Below are 12,151 nucleotides of genomic sequence, written 5' to 3'. Positions count from 1 at the left end.
ACAAAGGGAGAAAATGAATCACATATCAAAAGTAGTCTATTCATTCCTGAGCTTTTAACCCCTGTCAGGGGTCTTCATCAGAGGATAATGCTTAGACTTACAAAGAATCAAATGCAATATATAGCAAAAAATTACGTGGTGGGTAGGTGGCTAAGTCAGTGTGGTCTTATTGGGTGTAAAGTCTTGTTTATTATGAATATGTTCTTAAGTTTGCATATGCTGGATTTATGTCCAAGTGTCTGTTGATGGTGTTCTCATTTGATAACCAGGAATCGGCCAGCTCTCTGGCACTTTTCGTACTGGCCATGAATTTTACTTGTACATTGTCCCAGTTAAAATGTATGTCCTGTTGATTTAGTGTGCATATATATCAATGAATAGCGAGTCCTTTCTTCTGACGCCGTTGCAGTGTTCCTGTATACGTGTTGCGATTCTTTTTGAAGTTTGTCCAATGTATACCGCTGAGCACGAACTGCATGGAATGCTGTACACTGCGTTTCGTGTTTCTGCTGTCGATTTCTTGTTTTTGGCATTAAAGAGGACCGTGCGCAGATTGTTCGTGGGTTTGTGTGCTATTCTGACGCCTGACTTGGCCAGGATGCGCGCTGCACCTTCAGACACCTTGTGGTGATAAGGGAGTGAGTGTCAGGCGGGGTGGGGGTTCTGATTCAAGTCAATTGTTGCCAAGTATTTCTTCTGTGTAGGCTTCGATTAATGAATGTTTGAGTATCCGTTTGAAGTGAACAGATGGAAGAGATAGCATCTCTCATTCGTTTTTGTTTCCTTCGTATTACAGTGGGTGTGGACTCTTCTGAGTAGAGTTCGAACATATACACACACACACACAATTATATTATATAAATATATATAAAAAAAAAACACCACCAAAGCAACAACATGACAACACCATATATACGATAACAAACCCTCCCTTGTCCCAATAACATATAACAAATGCAGGACACAAATAACAAAAAATGAATACGAAAAATGCCAATGATAGTGAACTTGAGTCCGAGTATACAACTGCCCTGAATATGGATGACTGGTCGACAGATAAGTGATGTGTTTGAATTTCCCAGAAAAAAAAGGAACAACCTCACCGTGAATCCTCGGCGTGTGGTGGATAATGTAGTCCAGCCCTGGGGTCTCTGGCGATGATTGAATTGAAAGAAGTCCGGCGGAATGAAAAACAAACTAGCATCAAGAGTGCGATGTGGAAAACAGGTAAAGTTGGTTCATTGTCGTGAAAATGTAATCTCCATCTTTCTCCTTCCCCCTTTCGGTTCCCTCCTGATTGTTTATATAGTAATGAGTCGGCTGTAATTGATTGATTGATTGTAAACAGGTGCTTTCCATCTTGGGGCAGTGGTCTCTCTCCATCATCCGTCCCCCCTGTATTTACGGGGACGACATTCAGTGATACACACATTATAAACAGCAAACGGGACGATGAAAACAAAACACACTCAGTACAAACATTGAAAACACTATTGCTATGTAGCCCCGTTACAACTTGGATTATAAAAGGTTAAAACAAAAAATTGTCGCATAACAAAATTTTTTTCTGGTCATTGCACAAAAGATTATACATTTGTTAATATCTCGTTTTGGTATGGATCTGTTTTACCATCTATTTGATTGGTCTTCTTTTCTGTAACTTACTCCATGAAACCTTGCATAAATGCATGGCTGTCTTCAGAGATTATGACTAATTTAAAGAGAAAATCTTATTAAAGTTTATATTTAAAAAAATTAATGAAAATAACACTGTTTTTATTATAAAACATACCCTAAAGTGTGGACCGTTTATTTAGATGTTTTGTCCTTACTAAAATGTTATATTCACAGTGCTGTGAATATGTCAATATCTATTTGATGAGGTAGTTAAAATTAGTTGAGCAAACTGAACATTGATGTTGTTTATTAAAATTCTGACTTTTATGCATCTTAAACACATTACAAAAGTTAAAAAAAACAAAATCACCCAATAAGTTGTTTTTTCCTTTTTAATTTGAGGAGAAAGAGTCTGACATTTGGCAGGGTTTCATTTGTTTCACATGATAAACACTTTTCACAACAAATACAAAGGAACAAAGTTTGCTGCTAAGTTAGACATGGTACACCTCCTCCTCTCTATCCTCCACTTCTTCTCCAAAGTCAGAGCCCAGTGTGTTTCTTTGAATAATCTTCCAGCCCAAAAGCGACTTTCTGTTGGGGTCAAAATTATCCGAAACTGAAGGTGTAGGTAACTGTGATCTGAACTGCGATTCCCCTGTATCTCCTACTTTCTTGTCCGAATTTTCTCTGGTCATACCATATTGGAATGCCTCAGCATAGCGTCTTAGTTTCTGAGCTGCATTGTCATTCCGGTCTTCCACCCTAGAACAACAAGAAATTAAAATATTTTGCCAGATTTTAAAACTTGGTGTAGTTCAAGTCCAAAAAGGGGGAAAAATTATGTCTATGAGGATGGTGATGAAAACAATTTAAGCCTTACCTAAAGTACCATTTCTTATCTAGCCCATAATCCCCACCCCAAATGCCCAGTCTTGGCCACATACATCGAGGTATCCTTCGCTCAAGCATGACTGTTGTTGCAACCACCTAATGAGAAAAGAGAGAATTGCCATTTATTGGAAGGAATAAAATAAATTTATGGAGAAAGGCAAAATATACATTCTATAAGAAGTCAAAAGCAAATAAAGCTTATTCAAATTTAAAAACCTGAAATTATTTTATGAAATAAATTATGAATACATTTTTTTTTTAAATAAATATGCAAATGTTGGTGATACAGTGATTAGTGCTGCTGCCTCACAGCTTGGGCGCTGCGTTTGAGATGTTTGTGTGCTTTCCCTATGTTTGTGTAGGGTTTTTCTCCAGATTTTCTGGTTTTCCGTTTACATCAAAGTCATGCAGTGGGTGGTTCTATTCTGGCCATGTGTAAGTGTGCCCTGTGGTGGACTGGCACCGAGGGGTAGATTCCCACCTTGTTAATCTTGCTGAGATTAACACTTGTAGATAAGTGGAGTGAAAAAATGATGGATGTAAATGTACTCCACAGCATTAGTAACTGACAGTAATTAGTGGTATGTTCTCAATGATCAAGCATGCAGCATCGTTCCGTTATATATATCTGTATTATAATAAAAAAAATCTTGGGAAAAGATATGACTTTTTGAAATGAAGTCCGGCAAGACGGCGATTTTGCCATTAGATTCTTTCAAGTGACTCCCTACTTACAACCATTTTCAAACAAGACCATGGTCATCTAACTTCTCAGTTGTGTGAAAGCTTTTGCCAGACACACTTCCTGTGCTCTCAGCTCTTATAAATTTTATCAGGACAATAATTTTATACGTTCTAGACACGTCAACGACTAAGTGAAGAAGAAAGAGCAGGGACAAACACTTAAAATAAAAAAAAAAATCGGGTAATTTATTAGACAGAAAGAAATTAAATTCAGACATGGGCAGTGATACATTGCGTTGTCATGATGCAAGTCCAAACACAGAATCAAAGTTCAATGTGATCTTGAAGAAAAGTTAATTCCAAATATTGTTTTTGCTAGTTTTAAAGTAAAAGTGAAAATAATGCACATGTAACAATTCCCATTAAAATAACTCTCTTTAAATTGTATATCCAGTTAACTAAACCTGGGGGTGGGCGAGCGAAGTGAGCAGTGGGGTGGAGCCCCCTAGTTCTAAAAAATAAAACAAACATTACAGCATAGAACCATTTAACATTAATGTGTATGATGAATAGGTAGTCACCCTGAACTTTTAGCAGTAAATTCACAAAATGGCCAGATAGTAGAAATGCAGGGCCTTTAAATGTCCGCATTATTGCTCACTCACTCAATGTGTTATTCCAACCAGCCAGGTGATGTACTGTACATTAAAACAAGCTGTTGTGTACTTAATATGTAGAAGATGTAAGCAAAGTGTACTACCTATTGATGGTGAATCTTACTATTTAGTAATTTAACTATTGTAAAATAGGGAACTTCTCTATTTTTGTTTCATAGTTTAGCACAGCCTTCAGCTTTGAAGAAGTGCAGAAAATAAAAAGAAAGCATTTATACGATTTATTGCCTCTCAAATTAATTTATTGCTAGAGAAACTTCTCTAGGGATATCTATATGAACTCTTTGGAAGACACATGAGGTGTTTCTAAGGGGAAAAATCTTCTTAGACATTTCACTAAATAAATAAATACGTACAAACTGGAAGAATAACAGAAAATTGCCAAATCCAGGCTGGAATTACTGTCAAGTGGGTTTAAATACTGTCAATGTCGTATTTCACTTTATTTTTAATAAATTGGAAAATTTTATAATCTCATGTTTTCATTCTGTCATTTGGAGTTACTTGAAGTTGGGGGAAAAAAGGAATTTAAATAATTACAGCAACAAGGCTGCAAAATAAACTATGAATAAAGTGAAAGAATCAGAATATTATCTGAATCCATTGAATGTACTGTATATGGAGACTTTGAAAGAGGGCAGAAGTCCATGAAACTAAAGCTGATTAACTACCCATGAAAATTAAATTCTCTTGAGTATACCTTGTTCTGTGCTTCAGTTAATTCTAATTACCATCAATCTACCAGCGATTCCATGGCCCACCAGTCACTTTAGACTTGATGATACTGGAACATATGATAAGGCTGGGACACCATTGTCAGCTGAATCCATATATAATCACCCCATATTCACCTCCAGGTAACCTCTATGGGAAAATTAGGTTTCTATTAGAATTTCAGATAAAAAATGGAATTTGGCTATTAAGAAATTTCTTCTTTTCTCTGTGCAAAGCATAATACAATTCAACAAAAATTGTACATGGGACAATGCAGGTCATTTAATTTTTTCTAAAATGTATTTTGACCCAGATTGTATTGGTAAACACTGGCAACATGTGCCTGCCTTACTAGGTCATGTTTTTGAAGTACTCCACACCTGGACCATTTTAGCTAAAATTTTTGCATGATTTCTGGGTCTAAAATCATCACCTATCCTTTAATATTAATATTTAGAGAACAGCAAATGAAAAAGCACAGGTATCCAATACTTCACTCCTCATACAAAGTCTGATTTTGCATTATTGGAAGATACCTAAAACACATTTTATAACTGTATGGGAAACGGATGTCATAACTAGTGGGAAAGTAATGTCTTTATGTTAAAAAAATACATTATATCTCCAAGAAATGGCTCAAGATTTTCTCTAGGATTTAATTAATTTTTTAAAAAGCATGGTGGGTCTTAATCTTTTATATTTTTAATATAATATACAGTATACAAAGGACCACATGGGGCCATATTTGCCACATTGCTCTTTAATGCGGGTAGGAGGAGATTGTTGTGTGTGTGTGTGTTTTTTTTTTTTTAGTTTTAGAAATTTTTGTTTTGTTTTTTAAAACAATATTATTCAGCTTATCCTCTTTGTTTGTCTGGGTCAAATTTTGCAATGAATTTTTGACCCACTTTTACCAGGCCAATTTCCTTCAAATTTTAATTAAATGCTGCTCTCTGGTGACAGTGCAATATTTCATCAGTTTAGAATGGATCACTGCATTAATTATGTTAAAATTAAAGTTTCTCATTTCCTTATATTATACTTTTAGAGATTACACACACACACACACACACACACACACACACACACACACACATATACATATATACATATATATATACATATACATATATATATATATACATATACATACATATACATATATATATATATATATATATATAAATATAATGCTTTTAGTCAACACATATATATTGATTAGCGGTGTTAGTCAAGTGGTTAGTGTGTGAAGAGCAATGTAGACAAATTAAAAAAAAATTATAATTTTTAATTAATATTGAAATTTTGTCAAATTATTTTAATATGACAGTTAAGCAGCGTGTTGGACATTTAATCAAATGGTCAAAGGTTCAAGACCACACACAAACTTTTTTTTTAATTTATTTAATTTAATTTTAAAATAGTTTTTCTTCATTTATATACAAATTTGGTGAAATACTCTTTTCAGTGATTTGGGGATATTGGCTCAATGGATAAAATGATTTTCTAAGAAAGATTGAAGGTTTGATTCTCCAATAGACAAACTCATATTTCTACTACTTCACACATGTAAGGTTTCACCGTGGTTAGGAATTTCTAAAATGAGCAAAGAACATGAATGAATTTTACATTTCATTTTAAGATAGTGGGTTTGATTGCACTCTGTCTCTAATGTAATTTCTGTCAAATCACCTTTCCATCCAAGTCAAGGTTTTTGTAATGTGCCAAGGACTGTGTGGCATTAGGGTGGCTTAAAACTTTTGTTGGTCATATGAGAGACTAAAAATGGCAGAAACCTATCCTCCAAACACAGGACCTGCTTACACACATTCACTCATATTACTTAATCCACATGGACACAACAAAAGTGTGTCCATATTGAGAATGTGGCAAGGCTAGAAATCTAACACAAACTTATGGAGCCATGGGGCTGTAATTCTAGCTACTGCACCCACCATGTCATGTCACCATGTCACCCAGTTTAAAATACTACCTGCAATAAATAACACAAATTAAAGTAGATTTATAATGTAAAAATTGGTTTTGGCACTGCATTACATGCTACGCACATGTTATTACACTATGAGAGGTATTTTCTGCAAAAAAGGAAATGAAAATTAAAATTATAAAATGAAAAAGCAATTTCAAAGGCTGAAAAAATATAAACACCACTTGCAATTTTCAATGTCAACATGCAAGAATGCTGCAAAGATTAAAAATAAAATGAAATAACACCATTTGCAATTTCATTTTTAATGTTTGCACTTCAGTGTAAATAAATGTAAATTATGACAAAGGCTAATTTTTGTCATGTTAAATATTGCAATTAAATAGCACATTAATTACTTCAGAATAACAATTATGAGTGGTCTTCAGATTTTATGAGGCAGTTTTGCGGTGAAGCTCACAATACGGAGATGAAAAGATAAAAATCACATGAATTAATCACAGCCGAAGTGAGAAGTATTCTGTCAATTGAAGTGGCTACATCTACAAAAGACAGAGAATTCTGGGAAATCAAGATGCAAAGCCCCACCCATTGACCCGCATTATTTGTATGTTGAGAACTTGAAAATCCATCTATCCATTATCCAACCCACTGTATCCTAACTACAGGGTCACGAGGGTCCACTGAAGCCAATCCCAGCCAACCCAGGGAGCAAGACAGGAAACAAACCCAAGGCAGGGCGTCAGCCCACCATATTGCAAACGCACACACACACCAAGCACACACTAGGGACAATTTAGGATCGGCAGTGCATCTAAACTGCATATCTTTGGACTGTGGGAGGAAACCGGAACACCTGGAGGAAACCCAAGCAGACATGGGGAGAAAATGCAAAATCCATGCAAGGAGGACCCAGGAAGCGAACTCGTGTCTCCTAACCGCGAGGCAGCAGCGCTACCCAGTGCGCCACCGTGCCGCCAAAACTTGAAAATGAAAAGTTGAAAATGAAAATGCAATGAGCAATAGGTGGTGCCAGTGCTTATTTGCATTTTACTTTTCATTTTTACAGCTTCATTTCTATTCAAGCTGAAAATGAAATTGCAAAAACTGTTATTTAATTTTATTTGTAATTTTTGCATCATTATTGTGCATAGACTTTGAAAATGAAATTGCAAATGAGAGATTGGATTTTCATTTTACATTTTTAATTTTCATTTCCTTTTTTGTAGAAAATACCTCCCATAAATACACCTATAAAATGTGAAAAGTATGCAAATGCAATGTTACAGGCAGTAAACAATTTAACCCAATGAGTGTTTTCCATGTTAACTAATGTTGTCTTATTTTAATTTCTTGTTTTGTCTTTTCTTTTTCTTTTCTTCAGTATGTAAAGCACTTCGAGCTACTTTTTGTATGAAAATGTGGTATTTAAATAAATGTTATTGTTGTTGTTGTAATTACAACACAATTAACCAAAAGCACTATATACAGTTCTGTAATTTAATTAGAAAATTATATATAAAAAAAAAAAATCAGCATATGGTGATTTTACCTGGAGGGTAACTTAAAAATGAGGTGATGTGTAATTTCCACTCCAATAAGAACTTCCCAATAGACTAGTACTTTGGACTTGCAGTGTGGTTGAAATGCACACCCCATCACTAACACTGACTCAGGAACACAAGAAGTCTTCCTAATCCAATGCTTGAATGCCCTACATGAACATGTCTTCCTGCAGCATTTCCCATTTGGTTGAATTCATTGCAACTTTTTTTACAGTTTTTATAAAACAGTATTGACAAATGTTACAAGCTACTGGTGATTGTATAAATGCAGTAAAAACAATGTCCAGTGTACTGTATGTAGCCTATACAAACAGGTAGGCAATCAGGATGAAAAAAGCCAAGACACATGCAAGAGGAAAAAGCTTCATTGTAGATATTTTTAGGAGGACAAAAATCACAGGTAAATCCTTTTTTTTTTTTTTTTCCAAGAAAAATGTACTGTATAACAAGAAGGAAGATCAAAACAAGATTGCTGTAAGCAATTAAGAACATTACTGTACTAGGAGTGAATCATAGACTTAAAGAAAAAAAATCTTTGAGTCATGATTGAGAGAAAAATAACCAAAGCAACACTTTCTAAATTACCTGGGCTCTCCACAGCTCGTCTCTTTCCTGTGCAACCCTCCACTGTGTGTCTGCCATCATGGCGATGAGCAGATTCATCATCAGCAGAAAGGTAAACACAGTTAAAGCTACATGCAGAATCTTCACAATACTTGGTGTCCAAACACTGTAATTCATTGGTATGTCCAGCAACCCAAGAGATAACTCAAACTCCACAAAGAAAAGAGTTGGGAAATCGCCAAACTGAGGATCTTGACTAGGGTCCTGTGTCATGTAAGGCATCCATAGAGCTGGAGTATTAAAAAAAATAAAATAAGTTAAATTGAACTTAAGTAAATATTAACTTACCTCAAACATTTTAGAAATATATTTTTAATAAAACTGTAGTTGAGTAATTTAGACTACTTTGTGATGTTATATTTATACACAACAACAATACCACTTTTTTGAACACCTGTATTATATCACAAAAGAAAGAACTACATAATACTTGCAATACCAAGTCATGTTCTCTCTCATATTGTGCTTTTTATAAAAAGAAACATTATGTTTCAACTGAAAAAGACAGAATATAGCACAGTCCTGACTAAGGAATGAAAGTGTACATAACATACATACACACACACACACACTCCTCTTAATGTAAGATACTTCAGATAGTCTACACTCCAAGAAAGTTTGTGTTAGGTAAGGTTTGAATATTCAGTTGTTGTTTTCTCACCTGTGCTGAAGCCAATCAGAGTAAAGCTCATAAGCCAAATAAAACAAAGAAGGTCACTGAATATTATCTAACAAGAGAAAAAAAAAAAAAGTTGTAAGAATAAATGCATACTACGCAAATCAAAAAAATATTCATGTATTTTAAAGTTCCTTAAAATGTTTTAGCAATCTTAATATTTGCAAATTAGGTTCAAAGAGGATTGTGGGATATGTGCCATCCATAGTGCTTTCTCTGCTTTTTTTTTTTTTTTTAAATGTGTGTACATACATGGCAGACTATTACACATCTACACAAAAAAGTGCCTACTTGAAGATTCAATCATTGACACAAATAAGATAGATAACTAATAATTTGCTTACCACTACTAAACTCTTTATTTAATGTTTCTTAAAAAATAAACTCCACTCTAAAAATGATTTTTTTATATTTTATTTACCCCATTACTTTGCAGAGGTGTACAAGAAAAAAATGTAACGTTAGTTTTTCATGTAGAAAGGACAGCAAAGTTTGATAGACCAGAACCCAATGGTGACCAACACTAGCCAAAAGCAAACCTTAAAAATACCCATGAAAATAATCCTATGTTACCGGTGTTCCACACGGCAAGTCACCATTCATTACGGCATCCCTTTTGTGGGCTACTGATCTCTAGAGCATATCTCCACCTCTCTAGGGTCTCCTCGACCTGCTTCCTACTCTCACTACAGATCAAATTGTCTGATTGTTCTGCAATGTTTCGATAGAGAGACTTTATTAATCCCCAATGAGAAACTCACATACTCCAGCAGCAGCATACTGATAAAAATAATATTAAAACAACAATAAAAAAAGCAGTGCAAGTTAAAAAATGCAAGGTGGAGAGTGCGAGGCAGGTAAAACAGTCTATAATCTTGTATAGTGTTAACATGAAACTGAAGAGTCGATTAATATAGGGGAGGAACAATCTCCTCAGTCTGTCAGTAGAGCAGGACAGTGACAGCAGTCTGTTGAAGCTACTCCTCTGTCTGAAGATGATACTGTTCAGTGGATGCATTGGATTCTTCATGATTGGACAAGAGCCTGCTCAGCGCCCGTCGCTCTACAACGGATGTCAAACTGTCCAGCTTCGTGCCTACAATAGAGCCTGCCTTCCTCACCAGTTTGTCCAGGCATGAGGCATCCCTCTTCTTTATGCTGCCTCCCCAGCACACCACCGCGTAGAACAGGGCACTCGCCACAACCATCTGATAGAACATCTTCAGCATCTTATTGCAGATGTTGAAAAATGCCAGCCTTATAAGGAAGTATAGTCGACTCTGTCCTTTCTTACACAGAACATCAGTATTGGCAGTCCAGTCCAATTTATCATCCAGCTGCACTCCCAAGTATTATAGGTCTGCACTATCTGCGCACAATCTCCTCTGATGATCACAAGGCCAATGAGGGGCCTGGGCCTCCTAAAATCCACCTCCAGCTCCTTGGTTACAACTGGTGTTCAGTTGTAGGTAGTTTGAGTCGCACCATTTAACAAAATCCTTGATTAGGTTCCTATGCTCCTCCTGCCCACTCCTAATGCAGCCCACGATAGCAGTGTCATCAGCAAACTTTTGCACGTGGCAGGACTCCGAGTTGTATTGGAAGTCCGATGTACATAGGCTGAACAGGACTGGAGAAAGCACAGTCCCCTGTGGCTCTCCTGTGTTGCTGACCACAATGTCAGACGTGCAGTTCCCGAGACGCACATACTGAGGTCTGCCTGTAAGATATTTCACGATCTATGCCGCTAAGTATGAATCTACTATCATCTCTGTCCGCTTGTCCCTAAGGAGCGGAGGTTGGATGGTGCTGAAGGCGCTACAGAGGTCCAGAAACAATTCTTACAGCACCACTGCCTCTGTCCAAGTGGGAGAGGGATCAGTGTAGCATATAGATGATGGCATCCTCCGCTCCCACCTTCTCCTGTACTGTACTAAAATGTGGCCAAGATCTTTAGAAACAAAAGTGGCAGTTTAACCATTCGGCTTCTTGTTTCTTATAAGCTGAACAAACAGCTATTCATTCATTTATGCTAAAAGATGGAGGGGAGTTATTTTGACCACCTATAATGGTGGTCAGATGTCAAGATATTTTTGAAATTTTATTAAGCACAGATGTGTGGAAAGGCCTCCAGTCAGTTATTGACCATAAAGTGAAACACATTGCTGTCTGACCAGACTTAACCAATTGTATGCCTTCAGTTATCCTTCATCAACCAGAAGATTGATGTATAGTGGTTTCTCGACAGTGAACAGTAGTAAAGAATCTATACCTGCTTCAACTCTATAGAGATAGTTAGAGATTTTGTTTTTTAATGCTCTCAATTAAAGCAGGTCAAAGATTCAAACCACTTTAATAACATGAACATAAATACCTTTCCTAAAGTCTTTCACTATGTGCTGCCTCAATGACCTGTCACCTCGACATGGGTCATGTGTAAAAAGTTTGTGGAGTTGTTAAAGTACTCTAACATGTACTTAGATCAGTAATATTTGGCCTACTAGGTAAAAAAGATTGGTGAAGGATGAAGCATTTCTGGGACTTCTCCACAATTCTTTAATGTAAGAATTAACAGGCATTTATGTCAACATCCTGTTTATAAAGTATAGTACTGTGTTTATCACAATTACCTCTCTTGTGCTTTTTTACAAACTAATAAACAATGAGTAACAATCAGTTCTCGAGTTACTGGATTTTCTTTTGACGGAAAGTAGGTGGTGAAGCCGAAGGACAAATTTGGCAAACCATTATATGA

At 36.0% G+C, this 12,151-nt stretch overlaps 1 protein-coding gene across 2 annotated transcripts in view; it reads right to left on the bottom strand.

Annotated features, from left to right (window-relative positions):
* Window positions 1-1,991: 1,991 nt before the first annotated feature.
* The window catches only part of LOC120535726 (transient receptor potential cation channel subfamily V member 5-like), a 68,167-nt gene continuing 58,007 nt past the window's right edge, over window positions 1,992-12,151 (bottom strand). Inside the window, exons 14-17 of one of the 2 annotated variants that reach the window (XM_039763752.1) lie at window positions 9,382-9,448; window positions 8,682-8,950; window positions 2,501-2,607; window positions 1,992-2,382 (exon numbers count right to left, since the gene is read on the bottom strand). In XM_039763752.1, coding sequence (XP_039619686.1) covers window positions 2,112-2,382; window positions 2,501-2,607; window positions 8,682-8,950; window positions 9,382-9,448 — 714 coding nt within the window. In that variant the 3' untranslated portion in view covers window positions 1,992-2,111. Of the gene's footprint in view, window positions 2,383-2,500; window positions 2,608-4,569; window positions 4,734-8,681; window positions 8,951-9,381; window positions 9,449-12,151 lie in introns of those variants that run through there. The other variant, XR_005634965.1, reaches the window with a different exon arrangement.

Source organism: Polypterus senegalus, chromosome 9, assembly GCF_016835505.1.
Source record: "Polypterus senegalus isolate Bchr_013 chromosome 9, ASM1683550v1, whole genome shotgun sequence".
NCBI classification, from domain to species: domain Eukaryota; kingdom Metazoa; phylum Chordata; class Cladistia; order Polypteriformes; family Polypteridae; genus Polypterus; species Polypterus senegalus.
The sequence above is the reverse complement of the archived record's forward strand: the minus strand, read 5'-3'. Positions and strand labels throughout refer to the sequence as shown.